An 18,855-nucleotide genomic window follows, 5' to 3' on the forward strand; every position below is an offset into this window, starting at 1 on the left:
CATTCACCCGACATCATGATCGAGATGGAGCGAGTCATCAAGGAGTGCGAAAAAGCTGGAATTGAGCTAGTCTTCGACTTGCAACCCGAGGCATATCTGGACAACTTCATCCCTAAGGAATTCTGGGGCCGGTAACGAAGGAGAAGAGAGAAGGAGCAATAGAGGTTAAGATGGGGGAGCGGGCTCGAGCCTGAGCAGTTTCTACTCGCGAGGAGTGAGGGAGGATTGAGCGTTTTGTTTCTTTCCAATTTTCTGTTCCCCCTAGTCCTCGGTCATTTCTGTTCTTCCTCCCTAACCCTTTTACTATTCTGTCAACGCAATTCACCTGTACTCCGAAGGCGAAAGCACAACGCCTGATTGATTGGCAGCAAAGGTGAGGGGTACAAGTTCACGTGCGAGGTTGTGGTCAAAAATTTTAACCTATTTGAAACGGAATCGAATTCGGAAGCTATGTATTCCCCGCTCGGAAGTCGGTTGCAACTTGTAAGCTTTGCAACTCGTCAAGCCACGAGGCGACAAGAGGCAAGGATTTCTGATCGATCTGCTTCCTCCCTCCAGTTCAGTCGTTCGCTTTTCGACTCTGTAGGCCTCTACACGTACGGAGCTCGTCGTTTCAACGCATCTCGACCTCTGGAAGTCTCTCGGTCGACTCTCGACTTTCGATCAGGAAACTCTCGCTCAACCTCGCCCGCTGATGGATTCAGCTTCAAGCCACTATCATCAGCAGCAGCAGCATCAACAACAGCAGTACGATCAGAACGGCTACTACGTCCCTCACCCGAACCAGAATGAAGGACAAGGAGTGGAGGAGATTCCAACGAGAGCTGGCGAGCAACTCCAGGGATCCACACCTTCTACTTCGACGAACGATTTGAATGCGTTACCATTACCGGAAGAGCAAAAGAAAGGAACTAAGAGAAACGGCACGAGTAAGAATGGACCGGTCGAAGGAGGGAGCAGCGGCACGACGACGAAAGAGGGAGGTGGAGGAGAAGTCAAGTACGATAAAGATGGGAATCCGAAGAAGAAGAGGAAACAGGTGGGCCTATTTCGCTGCCCTGAGACGGGAAGCAAAGCTAACTTTGGCACGATTTTCGTTTCTCGTTTCCGTCAGCTTGTGTGAGTTTCTGGCCTTTCCTCCTGCTCGAGAATCGTACATGACTGACTGAACTGCTTCGGATGCAGTGCATGCGATTCCTGTCGATTGAGACGAGTCAAGTGCGATCGAGCAGAGAAAAACGGAGATCCCTGTTCAGAATGTGGAAAGAAGAAGATCACGTATGTTGGAACTCTGATTAGCTGTCTCCGAACTTCGCTGGAACTCATCAAAGTTATTCCTTACAGTTGCACGGATACGTATGTCAGATCAAAACCGAAAACTCAGACTAGAACGGGAAAATTGATCAAACAAGCCAAGTTAGTCTGCTCTCCTTCCCTGTTAAAGCATCAGCTGATTAGTATCCTCATATAGAGCTCTCTACGGAAACGACCCTTCGAAATGGAATCTGCAGTCGACAGGAGTCGGCGAAACTACTCCGACGTCCGAATCCTCTTCGAATCCTTTTTCCACTTCCGTTCAACCCGTGACAACTCCACGTACTCCTTCTCGTCAAGAAGTCGTTTCCCTCTCCTCGACCACCTCACAATCCCGACTCGTCCAGTCCCAAATCTCCCGCGACATTTCGTCCGAACTCATCTCGACTTTCTTCTCCGTCTTGCATCAAATCTGTCCCCTCGTCGATCGGGACCAGTTCGAAGTCGCCTGGAACCTTGCCGGACAAGTCTCTGAGAACCTCACACCAGCAAATGAATGTCTCGCCGCAGTTCTTCAAGCGTGGGCGAGCCGAATTAGCGACAACCCTCTCATCGTCGGCTACGGAGTGCCTACTCTCGAAGAAGTAAAGAACGGTGGAATGAGGGATTACACACTAGTCGGGAATAGGAGGGAAGAATTCGCACAAGCGATGAAGGAACGAGCGTTGAGGCTAGTCGACGAAAGAGGATTGTTGAGGATCTCTTCGGCTGCGGCGTGTTCCGCGTTGACCTTGTTGGAGTTCCTCGTCACCTTCGATGATACCTCGAGGACGAATACAAGAGGAAGGTATCTGATGGTCGCCGCCGCGGAACATCTCCGAAATCTGAACGACGGGCAATGCGACGATATCACGGAGCCGCTGTTGACGCCGGAACAGACCAGTGGTGGGACTCTGTTGTGGATGGTGTATACGAGGGACGCACTCGTTGCTCTCATGGGTGGGAGGTTTTCTTGTTTGTGAGTAATCTCTCTCTTACTCTCGCTCTCTTTTCTCTCTTCGGAGCTTTCTGACAATGACGATCACTTGCAGTACGGAAGATGAACTCACCTCGCTCTGCGACTTGTTCACGAATCCGATCACGGCAGACGTCCTTCCCTACATATCTTCGAAAGATACTCGACTTCTCGCTGGACTCGCCGTCGCTTCCATGTTTCGACATGTTGTCGCCTCCGTCCGTCGCACCATCACTCTCCTCGCCTCTCCTCTGGCTCGTCGTTCCCGTCTCAATGAGGATTCCCTAAACTTGATCTGGTCCGAAATCGATAATACCTCACGCTTCACACAAATCTTCCGGCAATCCGTCGATTCGGTCGATTTTGGATCGGACGCTCCGGATAGAACTCACGTTTGGTTCAGGGATCTGATGGGGATCAAAGGTCAACACTTGTTGGGGATTCACACGTTGATCTGTCAGACACTGGATCGGGAAGAAGCGAGGGTTGCGAAGATGAGTGGTGGATCGACGCAGGAGGATGGAGGCGACACGTATCTCGGTATGTTGAGGCGGGTCAAGGATCAGAGTGATGAGAGGATCTTGTCAGTAGCGAGGGAATTTACTGCGATGATTGTAAGTATTTTTCTATCGTTCTCGATTCGACAAGTTACTGACCCTTTCTTTCGATAGCGCACGTATGGATCCACGATCATGCACTCGGCGTTGTTCACTGTCGAATACACCCGTGACTATCTTCATCACATGGTCGAATCACCTTCGTGGGAACAAGGAGGACCGACGAATTACTCTTTCGCGAACAAACTCGATGAATGCGCAGCGTGAGTTATTCTGTTTATTTTTGGCGCATTCTCCGCATCTGACTCTCCCGTCTTGCTCGAGTAGACTCATGGAGACTATGCAAATCGCTGGTTGGATTTGGGCAAATTTCGATCGAGACATCCATCAAGCTCGAAATTCGCTCGCTCGTCAAGGTCACCGATTACGAGAACATCAAGAACGACAACGTCACAACTCGTATCCTCAGCCTACTTACCATTCAACCGAACAGCAACATTATTCCTCAAATTCCGTTGAATCCTGGCCGCCTCGCTCAATGTCTCATGCGAGCACCCCGACCTCCGTATCTCTGCCTCAGCATAGTTACCCCGCTCCTACTGCATCAATTCCTGCTCCTTCCCTTCCTCACTACTACGAGCCGAATCCGACTGGATCTCCTCTCAACTACGCCGCGACGACAACGACAAATCCCTCGTATCCTTCCTCTTCTTCTGCGACAGACACTTCCCTCAGTACTCCTACCTCGCTCCCTCCCCCCCAACCGAACGGACTTGCGAGTTATACCTCGGGGGAATACCCTTCTTCCTCGAATCCAGCGTATTATCAATATTCTTCGGCGACTCAAAACGGAGACGGATTTGTCGCGGCTATATCGAACGGAGATGGCGGAGGAGGAGGATACGCTGTCGGTGGAAATCAGGAGATTCGACGATTACCGTCAATGAACTACGGACACTAGACACTTTCTCTCTCGCTGGTCGAGCATTATCATATTCTATCTATCTATCTGGAAGTACTCTCGTTGTTGTCGCTTTGTTATCGTATCATCTACGTCTTGCCTAGTTCACGGAGAAGCGTCGAAAAGAGAGACGAGAGTCGATAAAAACAAAGCTCGAGTGGTTTACTACCTCGTCTCTTTCGTGTGTCTTCGTGGCAAGCAAGCTGCATCTATTCGATATTGCTGGTGGATCTCATATCCCCGGAGAATGAGCTTTCTGTCGATCGGGGACTGCACACGAAAAGTAAAAACAGGGTTTGGTTTTTCGCATTCGATTCTCTCGTATGATGAGCGACAAACCGAGAGGGCCCCCACTTGTACGGTAAGAGTACTGTCATGAAAAGCGAACAGAAGAGCCACAAAGGGATTCCAGACAAAGTTGACAATCGAAAAGAAAATCAACAAAAGCACCAATCTTCCTTCTTTCAGAATCCCTCTCCAACCCCTTTGCGTTCCTTCTTGTTGCCCCCTCCAGCCTCCCCAAGTCACGCCCCCCGACCAGTAATGCCTATTCCGCGCATGAGCAATGAGATGAGTTTGCGAGCTCGGTCCATCCTTCCCTCCTCTTTGCGCTCCGTCCCCTAATTCCTTGCTCTTCTCCGCGTCCTCCTCCTCCTCCTGTCGCTTTTTCTTCATCTCGAGGTATTCGTAAAGGCTTGAAGGCGCCATCAATTAACCGAGTTCTGCATCGAAATAGACTGCGACTCCGTGAGATTCGAGGTACGGTAGGAGTGGGTTTGAACTGTCGAGGAACTCAAGCTTCAAGCTTGGAGGGACGGCGAGGTATTCGAGCGAGTACGTGGAGAGATCGATAGTTTGGAGGCCTTCCGACAGTCCCGCGAAGAAATCGGCGTATTCGGTCTCGTTCCAGGCGTCCGAAAGGTCGACGATGACGAACTTGTCGGTACGACGTAGCTCGGATCGATAGTCGAACACGATGAGGTGAACAAGAGGTTGGTGTTTGTCCGTAATATCGAGTGAAGGTGCCACGAGGAGTTTGAGTTTGTTGAATAGCTCGAACGAGTGATCCTCCAGGCGCCTCGTGGAGATGCGGTATTCATCTGCCTCGATGAAATTGTACGAAGTGCGTCCTGTAAAGCCTGTAAAGGGATGAGATGGCGGGTCGGCGTACGTAACGTGGCAAAGGACGAGTCGCTCAAGAGCAGGCAGATATCGACGTTGGAGTAGCGGCGCGATGACTTTGCATCCTCCTCGGTAAGAGACAAACGAAAGGTCCGTTAGATTCGCGAAAGTCACGGGAGCGGATCCATACCCTTGTCTCCAAAGGACGTTCGGATTTTCGACCACGTTACGGACAAAGATGGAGTTGATTCCTGTTGCGCTCGAATTGATGGCAGCCTCAGCACCTATCACAGACAGCTGAGGAGACCCAGAAGTCGGGCACTCACGGTCCAGATCGACGACAAATCCCTCAATGAACTCCTTGACACATCCTGTTCCCATTTCGGTGACTTGCACGCCTTCCTCGCCATCCTCCGGACACTCGAAGCGCCAACTTAGCGTCTCCATGTAGCGTATCGACTTCGCCCATGGGTTACCCTTTCCAACGATTTCGAGCCTCTTGACCGATTCAAAATCTTCTTGCGAAGTGTTCCGGTAGAATTGTTCAGCTTGATGGTGGGAGCGGATGGTGATCGTTCGGTACAAGAGAGGTTTCGCGATTGCGGAGAAGAGTTTGCTGGTACGACAGAGGCTAGCGAGGTCGGCTTGCTCGAGATCTCGAGTGAAGATGTCCTCAATCAGCTCGTCGGGAAGAGCTGTTGGCGACATGGCTTGAAGTTCGCGACGATGGCGGACGAGACGAAGGAAGAGAAGAGAGAGAAAGGACTCGAGGGATCTTTGCGGGTTTCAAGAGCTCGAGCCTCGAGCAGAATCCTCGACCGGACTTTCCGAGACGACGATGACGAGAACTGAGCTTCAACATGGGAGTAAGTGTACTGAACTGATATGAAGAAAGAGAGAGTAGCTACAAGTGAAGAAATTATACAAACTGATCGAAACGAAGAAGAAGTTCTTCTAATCTTCCTCCCCTTCTACTCTTTCGTACCCTTCTCCATTCTTTCTCAATCTCTTCTTCCATTTTCTCACTCCCCACACTCCCAACCCAACGACCACCACGGTCGCGACGATTGACGTGAGGACGATCCAACCCCAACGTCTAAACCACCCTGGCTCCCACGGCAACAGCACTGAATCGATCAAGATGACTCCACCACCCGTCGCCACCCTCATCCCGTCCAACAGATCCCCTGTCTCATCCCGTAAGATTCTCGGAGTCGCTCTCCCCCAATTCACAACTCGAGCCGAATCGCTCTCCCCTTTCGTTCCCCTCGCTCCTTCGATCCCGACCATCCAACTTCCTCTCTCCGTACCCCATCGCTTGAACGCGATCTTCCCGTATTTACTCTTCCCACCTTCTTCGATCGAGTGAAGAGTCGAGTAAATGATCGAATCCGAGAAAGGGAGAGGAGTTCCTTCTTCTTGAGATTCACGTCCTTTCGAAGAGTCGGAAGAGGGAGTTGTGGAGAGAGAGAGAGGTAGAGCGTCGATAGGAATGATGTGAAGTTTGATGAGGGCTGAAAGATGTTCAGGATGAGTCGAATAAAACGTCAAATTCAACCTCGATAACGCTTTATCACTCGGACATAAGATCGTATAAGCCCTCTTTCTTCCTCTGTCGTCCTCCTCCTCCTCCTCCGCCTCGTTGTGATCGGGTGATTGTCGACCTTCGAGAACCCACGACATATTCGCCTGTTTGATCAATTCGACCATCGTAGTACTCTTCGCTCCTTTCAATAATTTATCCACCGTGATTTCTACCGTAGGAGGTAATTCGACTTGATCGACAACATGAATCACTCCAGTTTCCGTCAAATAATCCATCTCGATCAATTTCCCTTTCCTCGTATCCCCATTCACTGGGATCCTCGCATTTCCTCCTCCTCCTAGGGAAACCGTCGGTCCATGTACGAGTACGTTCGTCGAATTTCGTTCGAGGTAAATCTCGGATCCTCCTTGCTCGAGAGTCGGATACTTCATCGATTCCCGATCCACCTCTGGGAAATCCGTAGAATAAACCAATTCCTTCAACGCATGATACCTCAACGTAGAATCCAATTCCTTCTTCGCGATAGGTAACAGGAGGTAATTCATCACGAGTCCTAATCTTTCGAAAGCCGAATTCGTCGGGATCAAGTAAGTGATCGATGGAGTTGAGAGGAAGAGATGGGAGAGACAGGCGGAATAGACCGAGGCGATGAAGGTGGAGAGTCGGAGATCGGATACGGCGGTCGAGATTATCGAGACGGGAGGTTCGAGGATTGTAGAAATTAGGTAAATGATTGAATTCCCTACTTCAACTGGTGCACCCGACAACGTTTTTCAGCTACTCCAAGTTCCTGAAGTCGAGTGTGGAGAGAGAGTGAGAGAAAAGAGACGTACCTGGTTCAGCGATCGCATTCGAATTCCCAAACGAAATAATCACTTCCTTCTCCTCTCCTCCTCCTTTATCAACCTTCTTCCCAGTCCTCTTCTCCCATCCTTCCCCTTCTCCTCCTTCCTCATCTTGAACATTAACCATTAATCTCTGTCTCGCTCCTCCGAGAGTCCGAGGTCGTAGTTCAGTACCGAGTAACATTCCGTCGTTCAAGTCGCGAGGGAGGTACTTCGTCGGAAGGAGGTGGTAGGAAAGTAAGGAGCGGAGTTCGTTAGAGCCTGGAGAGGGGAACTGAGGAAGAGTGAGAAGTCGAAGTGACGAGGAAGAAGCGGGGTCGATTGAAGCGAGTAACGAATCTTTGAGCGCTAGAATCGTGTAACCTTCCTTCAATCCCTTCTCCTCCTTCTGGAACGAGATCTGATCCGACTGGGCCGGAAGAGTGTAATGAGGTAAAGGTTCAGGAACGATTTCCGTCCCTTGATCACTCGGGATCGTGACATATTTCGTCAAATTGACGGAATGTAACAAATCGACGAATTTCGTACAGTTTAGAGCGAGGAGGTATTTTTCGGCGGTGAGGGCGAGGGATCCGGAGGGTAGGAGGAGGGAGGGAATCGTATGAAGAACTCCTGAAGACGGGGGGGGGGGGAACGTTTGAATTTCAGCTCGACGGTGAAATTGAGATGGAAAGATGGGAGCGTACCGTTCTTAGCGAGAATATCTCCTTCCTCAACCTCCGTCCCATTCACTTTATAATTCCCTTCCTCATTCCTCCCAATCTCTAACGACCCATTCCTCAAAGTCTTGACCAATTTTCCCTCCTCCCCATCTTTCCCTCCTTCCACCAATTTCCCCAAATACCCCACTACACTTCCTTTCTCTTCGCCGTTGCTGACTTTCCTCGAAGCGGAATCTTGGAGGATTTCCTTCATATCGAGTTCAGAGAATTTCGATCTCAAATACCTCATTTCCAATTCGCTCAGACTGTCCCAGGCTTCATTGGTCGGCGCGAAGAGGGTCAAGTGGGAAGTGTTGGAGAGATAGGAGAGGAGAGATGGGGGGAGTAGGGAGGAGAATGTAGAGAGGGATGGAGTGGATTGAATAATTGACGCTTTGTTCGCAGAAGAACGGGAGTTAGCGCGAAGCAATGAAGCTTAAGTGGGAAGGAAGAGCGTACCGAGGTCTTTAGGTTTAGATAATACGCCATCAATCGGTACTAACACTCCATTCCTAGGTCTCTTGAACTCTTCTCCTTTCCTCGGCATCAGCACTCTAACTCCTCCCTCTCCTTTCCAATCCGTTCCGACCCAAACTCCCTCCTTCTCATCCCCTCCCTCCTTCCTAACGACTCTCATCATCTGACCTTGTCGTTTGAGTAACCCGTTCTTCGGAGGTTCCATCGGAAATTTCGGTTTATCATCCGGAGGCGACCCGGGCAAGGAAGGAGGATGAGGGAAGGAATCGTTATAGGGAGAGAGGGAGGGGTAATAGAGTGATTCTTGAAGGGTTACGACGTTGAGAGGGAGCGGGGAATCGGATTCTCGCCAATTCGAAGACGAGTCGGAGAAATTCGAAGAAGAAGAATGGTTTCGAGCGGGAAAGAGGGTGTAATTGAGACAGTGGTAGAGGAGAGTTTCCCTCAATTCCAACTGTAGATTATCGTGTCCCTTTCCTAGGTCCTCCTCCTCCTCCTCCTCCTCTTCCTCAGAGAGTAGGAGAGAACCCCAACTCGATTCAATCGCTCGTTCCCCCTCTTGAGCTCTCCTAATCGCTTCGTTCGTAGGCGCGAATATCGTAGATTCGTTCAATTGATTCAGGATGGGGATTAAGCGAGCTCGTTGGAACGCTCGGAGGAGGAGAGAGTGGGAGGGAGATGAAGAGAGGAGATCGACGATCGAGAGGGATGCGAGACATGACGGCAGTAGGGAGAGTAGTAGGAGAGGTATGCAGGGGTCGAGTAGCCGCATCGTGGGCGAAAGGCGGTTGGGAAGTGAGAGAGAGGGATGAGAGAGATCCGTGACGTTTGGAGTGAGAGGTTCGTTTTGAAATTAGCTCTCTCCTTCCCCGATCAGCTCGAACAACGCACAGCGACTAGCAAGACTACAAGAAGACCGACTGCCTGTCCGTCAGACCCGTCAAACCTCAACAAGTTCATCAACCCTCGACGCGACTCTCTTCGTTCATCTTAACGCGTCCGGCTCTCATGCCCAATCTCCAACGAGGTAGTTCCCGACGCTCTGGTGGAGGTGCGATCGTACGCGACTCCTCCTCTGAAGCTTCCGAATCCGACAACGAAGAACAAGGACGTTTGAACGATTCCCTCCTCCAAAAAGTTAACCCCGAATATCTCAACCAACCTATCGACGCGAAACAAGGCGACCTGAAACTGAAACTCCTCTGTAGTCAATTCGAACAAACGAAGAAACAATTGGAGGAAGCTAGGGCGTTGTTACATAACGTCGCGAGTGATTTTACGGAAAGTTTGGCAGAAGAGGTTTTGAGGGAGGAAGAGTTCGATGAGGATAAATACATTGGATTCTTGTTGGAGAATGTGAGTCTCTGTCTGAGCTGAGCTGAGAGAAGGAGGGGAAGCTCAAACGAATCGGATGAACTTGCAGGAAACTATGAAAGCTTTAGATAGAGAATTCAGAACGATCCTCGATAGGATTCAAGAAACTTCAATTCGTAGTCAAATCATTAGTGATATCCGTCAACGACTGGTTCAAGGTCATCCAATGGTGCGTCTTCCTCTCTCTCTTCTCCCATCTTTCCCTTCCCGTTTTCATTCTTTCGGATCCTCGCCTGACTGACTAACTCTCTCGACTATGAATGATTCTAGACGAACATGTTTGAAACGTATCAAACTCGAGCCGATAAAGCTTTAGCAGATTACGAGACGAAATCTCAAAGGGAACGATTCGTCAAACATAAAGATTATCTAGATTTCATTTCCCTCATTTGGGTACGACTTCTCTTTCACACTAGTTCTCATGATCCAACCAGGCGTGAGATACTAAGCAGGGTTCGTGTTGTACAGGAGAACTTTTCAGGAGGAACTGCAGTACCGAATATAAAGAAATTCTTACCTCGAGGTTCGTACCCTTTCTCCTTTATCCCTCTTTCTCCCTCCCACTGACCTTCGATCTCGATGCTCTTTATAGAAGCCGCAGCGAACGGAGCAGGAGAAAACGGTGCCGACGGAGGAGCTGCAGCTGGTTCAGGAGGAGAAGATTCCGATGAAGAACTTGAAATTGGTGCTCAATCAACCGATTTCCGTTGTCCCCTCACCGCCGCGATCCTCGAAGATCCTTATACCTCGTACGTCCTCTCCCTCTCTCTCCCTTCCCATCTCCCGTTTCTCTGGCTCCAAACTGACGAAACCGATAATTTGCGCGAGGTTGTAGTACGCTCTGCCCTCATTCCTTCTCCGGAGAAGCGATCAAATCCTACATCGCTCAATCTCGTGGGTCCGTCGTCTGTCCCGTTGCAGGGTGTCATCAGAAATTGGATTTGGGGAAGATTGAGAGGGATGAAGGGTTGAAGAGGAGGGTTGAGGCACATTTGAGGAGGGTACAGAGTGGCGCGACTCAATTAGGGGCAACAAACGGAGAGGGAGGAGGAGGAGGGGCGACGGGGGGAAGAACGTATGTCGAGATGAGCGATAGTGAGGAGGACTGAAAACGAGGTTTAGGGATTGGGCACACGGACTCGTTGCTGATTTGTTTGAAGGTGTGAATGTTTTTTGACTTCTTCTGTCTGTTGTAAACTCGGATTCAGGGTCTCTCGAATAATCGATTCCTCGCAATTGCGAAACGAGGGTTTTCTTTTTCTGTTTCTCGTCTTCTGTTCTGCTATGGCTCTCTTCACGGTCGCCTGTCCTTCGCTTGCAGTTATCTAATCCGTTGACTAGCCTTACAACCGCATCGTTCGCGAAGTTCAAAGTCTATAATGAGCTAATTGAACTCGTTCTAATCTTCGAAATGGAAAAGGGGTAACTGATCAACCACCTCTCTCTCTCCTTCACGCCTTCACGCTCATTCATTCGACTCAACGCAATGTCATCTCGGTCAACAACACCGATTCCATCAACCGCAAACGGGACAACAGGAGGAGGGGGATTCGTTACCCCGCTAAGCTCATCTAATTCGGCTTCCTCTTCTCCTTCAATACCTCAAATGCCTACGTACAGTGAATGGGACGACGAGTTGGGTCCACATCTCCCTTCCTGCCACGCGAGGGGTCTCGAACGAGTTCCCCTTCCCCTCCTTGTGCCGAACGGGAAACTGATCTCCTCTTGTCTCTCGCGCTCAGGTCATTCGGTACGACAACACGAAGCAGCCACAATGATCGATTAGAAACTCTAAAAGGAGTCGCGAATCGATTCGTTTTCTCTCAATTCTACGTTTTCCTCTACCTCGGAATGGCAGCTTTATCGTTCGTTTCTCTCCTACTCTCACCCAATCAACCAATCGGAGGCTAATGCGTAAGGACATGGAATGCGAACGCAGGTTGACGACGGTATTCTTGAGTGCGACGAATCGAGATAATTGTCCAAGTTTTACTTTCTACGTCCTCGAAGTAATCGTAAATTCAGCGATGATCATTGAAGTCTCGATCAGATTCTTCGCATTCGGTCGCGTGAGTCCCTCTTCCTCTCCTCCCTCCTCGCCCTCTTCTAAGCACTCACTGACAATCAAAACATGGGATTGGGTAGCAATTCTGGTCCTCACATTTCAACACTCTCGACCTCTTAATCACCTTACTATGCCTCATAACTCTCCTCGTAATAGTTTTTAAAGGGTGTTCGGCAAAAGATGAGGAAGTATTCGATACGTTTTTGTTGGTCGTGAGGAATTTATTCCAGTTTGGGAGATTGGCATTAGTGTTACGAAAGTGAGTTCTCCCCTTCTTCTTATCTCCCAGCTTCCTCCCGAACGAGTGAGAAAGGAAATGGTACTGATGAGAAATGGATGGGACGATTTAGGAGCGGGAAGAACGTTTTCTCACGACCAGCTCCAATCGATCTCTCTTCCGCACGAGCTTATTCCCTCGACCTCGATCTCGATGACGAGGAAGCATTAGCGGTCGAAAGGAGAGCATTAGGAGGGGATGTCGAGGCAGAGGGGCGGAGGAAAGGGCCGAGTGAAGCAAGAGGAGAAGGAAGAGGATTCTTGACGAGTAGGGAATCGGACGAGGACGATTGAAAACGAGAGGAATTGTAAAAGTAGGGGTGATATAATATACAGGGTTTCAAAAGTGTACAGCCGTTCCGAAGGGATAACGTGAGAAGTAAGAAACAACAAACAGAAACAGATCAAAACCTTCCCTCCGCCGCCCTCGTTCGTCAGATTTTCCCCATCAAAGCGGCCGTAACGATCCCCGCCAAGCACCCCAACGCAACGACCGCACCTAAACACCAAGCGCATCTCAAACTCCAAACGATTTCCTCTTCCCTCCAACTCCTCATACTTTCCTCGACTCTTTCCCTCTCCCTCGATCCTTCCTCCGGATCCAAACCCAATTCAGGGTGTTTTTCGAGGTCGAGGAAATTGTGCGGACGTTGAGAGAACCAGTATTTCGAGAGACCGAGGATCCAAATCGGGGGGAAAAGGAATCCAAAGACGAAGCATCTTTCAGCGAGAGTTTGGGGGACTTGGGAGTAGGAGGGTAGGGACTCTGGAGAGGTACTGCCGCGGGGAGAGGTGAGAGGATAAGCTGGAGGAGAGGGGGAGAGCGGAGTTAGAGTTGAGAATGGGAGAACTTGAGCTGGAGGATCGGGAGAAGGAGAAGGGTAGAATGAGAGAGGCGTGATTGTGGATGGTGGGAACTGGTAAGGAGGTGGAGAAGGATTGAGCAGCGTCACGGTCGAGGAGGAGCGGCGAAGATGGACCGGAAGAGGGAGAGAAAGAGATTCCGATCTCGTTGATTCCGTCGTCGAATGAGTGGGAAGAGGTTCGATGGTCGACGTAGACATTGTTGTGAGGGCAGGTAATCGTTCCTCGATGTCCTTCCTTAGGTAGCGCAGAAGTAGTGGTAGTCAAGACTTGAATCGAAATCGAAGAAGATGCGGAACCTCGTCGAGTGGAATCCATTCGAAAGTTATGAGGGCGAGTGACTGAAAAGAAGAGAGAGTAGGAAGTGCTTCGTGACGTTTTCCCTACGTTGGTCGTTCGTCTATTAGTCGAAGAGGATTCGAAAGGAGAAGAGTCCGATGAGGATGAGGACAGAGAAGGGGGGAACGTGTGCGGAAATCTCCTGACTTCTGAAGCGCCTGAGCGAAGTTATGCCTATTGAGCTAAGGCTACATCTGAGCTGTCGAAAGTCGCTTTGTTGCGGAGGTTGATCAAGAAGGGGAGTCGAAAATTGCCAGGAGAAGAGAGCACGAGTCGGTTTGAGCGTCGTCGCGCTCGCCGGTGGTTGTCGATAAGCTGCGTCATATCGTGACTGTCTTTTCGGCTTGACTAGCTCGAGGACGGGTGAGAGGAAGCTGTCCAAAAGAAGTTGATCTCGCGTTCTTATCTTTCCCCATCTCCACCTCACTTCCGACCTCGACTCCGACCCTAACACCACCCTCATTCTCACTCAGAACGATGCACGCGATAGCCGGTCGACCGTCCTTCGCCTCTTCAAGTTCTCATCGCCCATACGCTCCTCCCGGTTCTGCACGACCACCCCGGCCAGCCGGGGACAGAGAACGCGGACCTAAAGGCCCCAGTCAACGTTCGAAAGCTCGTGAGCGATGGAGTGTCCTCTTTGCTGGTCGTCAGTCCTTCTATCCCTTGCCTCTCACTGAACAACTCTTCCTGACCCTGTCCTCTCGCGATTTGTTGTAGCGGCATACCTCGAACCGGGACCTAGTAATCGTCTAATCCTATCACTACGATCCTGCGTGCCGGCGGAGGTCGATTTCGCATTAGAGAGGATTATTCAAGTTTCTTCGATCGATCCAGATTTGTTACGGTTCAACGAGTTCCCGGGACTCTTAGATGGCTTATTAGGGTTGATTCGGGACTACTTGGACCGACGGATACAGGATAGACAATCTGGGATCCAGAATCTCTCTCTAGGAGGAGGAGGAACGTCCGAGACTCGAGAAATCCTTAGAAGGCGAGCAGCGGAAGCTTCTTTAATCCTACGGAACCTCGCGCTGGAGAAGAGGAGTCTCGAACCTCTATTGGAAAGCAAGAGGTTAAGGAAGATGGTAGTACAGGTGCTGGAAGAGGGAGAAATCGAAGGACCTTTGGGAGAAGAAACGACCGAAATCCGACTTTACTTGCTCGAACTCGTCGAATTGATCGGGGAACATATTCCTCTCGTTTTACCTGGCCATTCAATCCCTCTCGATTCGACGGAAGATCCTTCGACAACACTAGCGATTTCGAAACCTGAACCATTCGATTCTCCCTCCGTTCGATTATTCCCCCTCTTAGTCAACCTCACGACTTCCCAAGATCGTGCATTACTCCTCGCGGCTTATCGATGTCTAACAACTTTATCCCTCAACGAGAAATCAGATCTCGTCTTCTCCCTCCTCACCTACACCCATCTCTCTCCTCTCTCCAACCTCGGAGTCCCACATCCCATCGAAACAGCTATCAACCTCCTCCCACTCGGCGACTCTGAATTGACTACAGTAGTCCTCGATTTCATTTATCAACATACTCTCCTCCCTTCGAACTCTGTCCTCTTCTGCGCCCGACCAGAACTGACGGAAATCCTCAAGCTGGTTTGCTCGAAGTTTGAACTGGGGGGTAAGGTCGAAGAGGTGGAGACGGAAGTGTTGGAAACTCCGAGTGAGGCGGCGAATTGGTGGAAGAATCAATTTGGAGCGATGCTGAATGTTGAACGAAAGAAGAATAAGAAAAAAGGAGTTGTGATGCCTACTGGTGAGAGTTTGTTATCGGAAGAGGAAATGGAAGAGATTATTAGGATTCAAGAACCTGAACGAGCGATCAACTGGTTCGTTCCCTCTCTCTCATCTCCCTCCTCTGCTTTTACTGATTCGTGTGAGTTTCATTGAGCAGGATGCATCGAATGTACACCCTCTCCCCCATCTCCGATATCACTCAAGTTTCCCTCTGGACCTGTTACAAAACTCAATTCGAATCGATCGCTCAATCCCAAACTCCCGGGATCCCAAACATGTTACCCGCTCAAGATGTCATCAAGTTGTCGAGTCAGGCGTTCCCGACGGCTGTACCTACTATTGTGGATGAGTCGGAAGGGGGGAGGAAATTTATTATCAAGGGATTGGCTTTGAGGAAGAGGGAAAGTAAGTCACCTTCTCTCTTACCATCTCCATTCAAGCGGACAGGTACTGATGAAGAGTGAGTGAGTGCAGCGGTCGATGGAGAATGCGGTTGGCAAGATTGCCCAAACTCGAAAGGCCACGACGACCCTCTCGAATTCCATCAACACGTCTACAACACCCATCTCGTCGCTACCCCTTCCTCCCCTCCTACTTCATGTCACTGGACCACCTGTACCTATTCCGTTCCCTCGACCTCCTCAGATCCAGCTATTCAACTCGCCCAAATCGCTTTGCACGTTCGAACTCATTTACCTCTCCTCTCCTCACCTTCTACTACTACTCCCGCGCAGACAGAAGACGTACCTCTACCGAAATCGATAACACATCACGTTCGATACCACGCCCAAGTCGACGACTACCACCACGAAGCGACCGGTCCTTCATTCCTCTCCTGCCTCATTCTCCGCAATCTCATTCGAACTATCAAAATCGCTTCTTCCTCTACCTCTTCTTCCTCTTCCTCGAAACCCGACTCTCCTCCAGCAGGAGGAAGGGGCAACGTCGCCTCGGGCCATGCCGCGGTGGATAAACTCTCCGAAGGTTCCCAATCAATCTTCCAAGCCTTCCTAGCTGCCGAAGAATCTGTAGGTCCCTCTTCGTCTTCCTCGGGCGGTAGGAGATCCGGAGGTGGAGTGTTACAACAGGTTGAGAAACCGGATTATTCGGGAGCGATAAAGGGGAAAGAGGCGTTTGGGAATGTGAGGGAGAGGGTTACGAGAATGGCGTTGAGTAATGTGGTTTTGGGGAGATATTTGGTCGAGGTCGTGACGGGGATCGAGGGGTTCGAGAAGGGGAGAAATGAGGGAGGAGAGGATGGAGAGGGGGAAGTGAAAATGGAGGAATAGAGATTTGTGCGTTAGATGGGGACTTGTAAGGCAGTCCCGGGTACCATTTCCACTGTCACTATCGGACTCTCTGAGGAGCAACGGACCGTGAGAGAAGAGAGAGTAAGTGTGACCCTCGCTCGACGAAATTGTTGTCGAAACTTCGAAAGCACCGCGCTCTCCCTCACATCGCTTCCTCTGCCTCACTTTGTTGCCTGCTTCGCTCGCTGCTGCCCTCTGGAGAATACCAACTCGCAGAAGTGCGTCATCGGGATCTTCTAGCGTTCTCTCAAGTTTCCCTCGCTCTTCCTTCTCCTGATCTCTCCTTCGCCATGTCGTCTCAGCCATACGCCTATCCGACGCCGAACAGTGTTCTCAAGCGTACGCTTTCACTGCAAGGTCCGTCTCTCCCTCTACCGCGCTTCCTTATCTTTTTCATCATTCAACATCTCTATCTGATCTCCCTCCCCCGTAACCACAAGCAGAGCATTCCGAAGGAGGTTAATTCGCAGAGACTGACAGGCGAAAGGAGCAAGTCGCTTCACCTTACGCTAGTGAGTCCTCGCTCGAATCAATCTCACAGGTTGATACTGTCAAGTAGGCTCATCATAAGTTCATTCGAGCTAGATCGAGAGAGGAGATCGTTAGCTACTCAGATCTACTACCTCCTCGATCCAAAATCACCGAAAGGAAACTTGCATTTGAACAAATCTACCGTCCGTTTTCTTTTTCCCTTTCCTGTCCTCTTCTTGCGCTGACCCTTTCTGATCGGGAGCAGACTTATCATCTCCATCATTCCGGACGTTCGCTCTACACCCTCCTTCGACCTACTCCTTCAGGAAGAGGAAAACCCGAGATTAAGCAAGTCGTAATGGGAGAAAACGTCGAAAAGGGTCAAGTTCGACAATTGGTCGTTGAGGGGGGATGGTGGAAATGTAGTGAGATACCAGAGGAGGATCTCGAGGAGGGTGAGGAGGAAAGAGTGGGGTGCTTGATTAGTGAAGTTGTTGTTCGTGAGTCTCTCGAGTTCACTTTTTCTGCTCCTCGAGCTTGACCAAGAGCTGATGCCCAAGGGTTGGGACAGCGGGATTCGCTTGGCCTGATCATGCATTCTTGACGGAGGGGGGTTTGTGGGATATCTTGCGAGGAGGGAGGGACGATGAATTCGAGGAAGGAGGGACGATGAATGGTACAAGAAATTACGAAACCTGACCCCGAGGCCGAATAGATCTCTTGAGATTAGATACGTTGCAAATTATAGAGCTTTGTTGACTACTACACGTCTGTTAGTTCGATTCCGGGACCCTGAGTGGAAGAGATTTGAACTCGAGAGATCGCCGCTGCGACCAGCGAACGAGCGAATCAGTCTTTTGTCTCGTCTCGAGAGCACGGATTCGATAGTTCGAGGTACGTACGTCGTTTCACCCTAGCAGGGATTCCATTCACGTGTCCTGGTCCACCGAGTGCGATATCCGAAACGGAAGCGAGGAGGGTATGGACGTTATCTTGCAGAGCGTCGGGGGTGAAACTCAATCTCCCGATCGCTGTGGCGTCGAGCACTTCGTCAGCCTCTCTGTCATCGACTGAAGAGAGGTCCGCGACTCACCAGCTCTCACGACTCCCTTCGAATCCCCCTTCCAATCCAATCCACCTCTCGCCTCTTTCACTGCCTGTTCAACATCACTCGCAACCGTTCCCCTCTTGACACTCGGCATCAATCCTTTCGGTCCCAACGTCCTCGCCAATTGAGGGTTCCTCTGAAACAGACCAACCATTTCAGGAGTAGTGATCAATTTATCGGGACTCAACCTCCCCTGTAGGATCTCTTCGATCAATTCTTCCCCTCCCACGACATCGGCTCCGGCTTTCTTCGCGGCTTGAGCAGAGGCTCCAGAGGCGAAGACGACGAGGAGAGAGGATTTCGTAGAGGATTGACAGGAATGAGGGAGGAAAACTCGACCTCGCAGAGCGTTTAATTGAATCGCGGAAGAAGGCTTCGTTGTAATGTTGATCTCGTAGGCGGCGTTAGGGGTTCGTGGTGACCATTCCTATCCCGCGCGAATGCGTCAGTTCAATCAGAGAGAGAGGAGAGAGAGAAGGGGGAGAGCGAGAGACGAACTTTGAGTACTTTATGAGCTTCTTCAAGCGTCAATTGTTTCTTCTCTTTCCCACGTTGACCACTTCCTGCTCCTCCGGCTAACCGAGCGGCTCGTTGGGCTCGTAAGATGGAGGTTTTGTGAAGAGGGGAGAGAACTTTCGCGGCACTTGACGAGGGCGAGGAGGAGAAGGCGCGGGTCGATAGCGAGTCTTTCGTAGCTGCTAGCAGTGGTCTAGCGTTGAGAAATGACATATTGGCGTGAGTGGGAGAGAGCAAGGAGATTCTCATCTCCTCCGAAGAATCTTTTGATCTTGAAACATTCACTACTCTCCGACTTTC

The 18,855-nt window shown here is 50.4% G+C and overlaps 9 protein-coding genes across 9 annotated transcripts; 5 read left to right on the forward strand and 4 right to left on the reverse strand.

Annotated features, from left to right (window-relative positions):
- Positions 1 to 586: 586 nt before the first annotated feature.
- Positions 587 to 3,787, forward strand: JCM6883_007292 (uncharacterized protein; the record flags this gene model as incomplete). Its single annotated transcript, XM_076628123.1, has 8 exons — positions 587 to 1,039; positions 1,115 to 1,119; positions 1,186 to 1,278; positions 1,345 to 1,416; positions 1,472 to 2,272; positions 2,346 to 2,883; positions 2,941 to 3,089; positions 3,154 to 3,787. Coding segments are annotated over 8 exons (2,745 nt in total), but the record flags the coding sequence as incomplete, so codon positions are not given.
- A 711-nt stretch (positions 3,788 to 4,498) lies between these two features.
- Positions 4,499 to 5,617, reverse strand: JCM6883_007293 (F-box protein; the record flags this gene model as incomplete). The annotated part of the gene is made up of 2 exons (XM_076628124.1): positions 4,499 to 5,160; positions 5,236 to 5,617. 2 exons carry the CDS (start codon positions 5,615 to 5,617, stop codon positions 4,499 to 4,501), a joined length of 1,044 nt encoding a protein of 347 aa, XP_076491525.1.
- Positions 5,618 to 5,863: 246 nt separating this feature from the next.
- Positions 5,864 to 9,250, reverse strand: JCM6883_007294 (uncharacterized protein; the record flags this gene model as incomplete). The annotated part of the gene is made up of 4 exons (XM_076628125.1): positions 5,864 to 7,206; positions 7,289 to 7,912; positions 7,987 to 8,394; positions 8,461 to 9,250. 4 exons carry the CDS (start codon positions 9,248 to 9,250, stop codon positions 5,864 to 5,866), a joined length of 3,165 nt encoding a protein of 1,054 aa, XP_076491526.1.
- Positions 9,251 to 9,486: 236 nt separating this feature from the next.
- On the forward strand, positions 9,487 to 10,961 carry MMS21 (SUMO ligase MMS21; the record flags this gene model as incomplete). Its single annotated transcript, XM_076628126.1, has 6 exons — positions 9,487 to 9,834; positions 9,902 to 10,021; positions 10,123 to 10,245; positions 10,321 to 10,375; positions 10,445 to 10,601; positions 10,688 to 10,961. The coding sequence occupies 6 exons, from the start codon at positions 9,487 to 9,489 to the stop codon at positions 10,959 to 10,961; spliced, it is 1,077 nt and encodes a 358-aa protein (XP_076491527.1).
- Positions 10,962 to 11,338: 377 nt separating this feature from the next.
- On the forward strand, positions 11,339 to 12,487 carry JCM6883_007296 (uncharacterized protein; the record flags this gene model as incomplete). Its single annotated transcript, XM_076628127.1, has 5 exons — positions 11,339 to 11,487; positions 11,595 to 11,717; positions 11,792 to 11,921; positions 11,998 to 12,176; positions 12,268 to 12,487. 5 exons carry the CDS (start codon positions 11,339 to 11,341, stop codon positions 12,485 to 12,487), a joined length of 801 nt encoding a protein of 266 aa, XP_076491528.1.
- Positions 12,488 to 12,627: 140 nt separating this feature from the next.
- JCM6883_007297 (uncharacterized protein) lies at positions 12,628 to 13,257 on the reverse strand (the record flags this gene model as incomplete). Its single annotated transcript, XM_076628128.1, has 1 exon — positions 12,628 to 13,257. One exon carries the CDS (start codon positions 13,255 to 13,257, stop codon positions 12,628 to 12,630), a length of 630 nt encoding a protein of 209 aa, XP_076491529.1.
- A 616-nt stretch (positions 13,258 to 13,873) lies between these two features.
- On the forward strand, positions 13,874 to 16,439 carry RSC9 (Rsc9p; the record flags this gene model as incomplete). Its single annotated transcript, XM_076628129.1, has 4 exons — positions 13,874 to 14,045; positions 14,117 to 15,242; positions 15,308 to 15,555; positions 15,625 to 16,439. The coding sequence occupies 4 exons, from the start codon at positions 13,874 to 13,876 to the stop codon at positions 16,437 to 16,439; spliced, it is 2,361 nt and encodes a 786-aa protein (XP_076491530.1).
- Positions 16,440 to 16,750: 311 nt separating this feature from the next.
- On the forward strand, positions 16,751 to 17,630 carry CFF1 (Cff1p; the record flags this gene model as incomplete). The annotated part of the gene is made up of 5 exons (XM_076628130.1): positions 16,751 to 16,799; positions 16,931 to 16,972; positions 17,046 to 17,134; positions 17,197 to 17,431; positions 17,503 to 17,630. 5 exons carry the CDS (start codon positions 16,751 to 16,753, stop codon positions 17,628 to 17,630), a joined length of 543 nt encoding a protein of 180 aa, XP_076491531.1.
- Positions 17,631 to 17,693: 63 nt separating this feature from the next.
- Positions 17,694 to 18,768, reverse strand: MRPL1 (mitochondrial 54S ribosomal protein uL1m MRPL1; the record flags this gene model as incomplete). Its single annotated transcript, XM_076628131.1, has 4 exons — positions 17,694 to 17,758; positions 17,834 to 17,962; positions 18,025 to 18,466; positions 18,538 to 18,768. The coding sequence occupies 4 exons, from the start codon at positions 18,766 to 18,768 to the stop codon at positions 17,694 to 17,696; spliced, it is 867 nt and encodes a 288-aa protein (XP_076491532.1).
- Between the last annotated feature and the right edge of the window lie 87 nt (positions 18,769 to 18,855).

The sequence above is a fragment of the Sporobolomyces salmoneus genome, assembly GCF_050403485.1.
Source record: "Sporobolomyces salmoneus JCM6883 DNA, S_salmoneus_JCM6883_v1_ctg1, whole genome shotgun sequence".
Lineage (NCBI taxonomy): Eukaryota > Fungi > Basidiomycota > Microbotryomycetes > Sporidiobolales > Sporidiobolaceae > Sporobolomyces > Sporobolomyces salmoneus.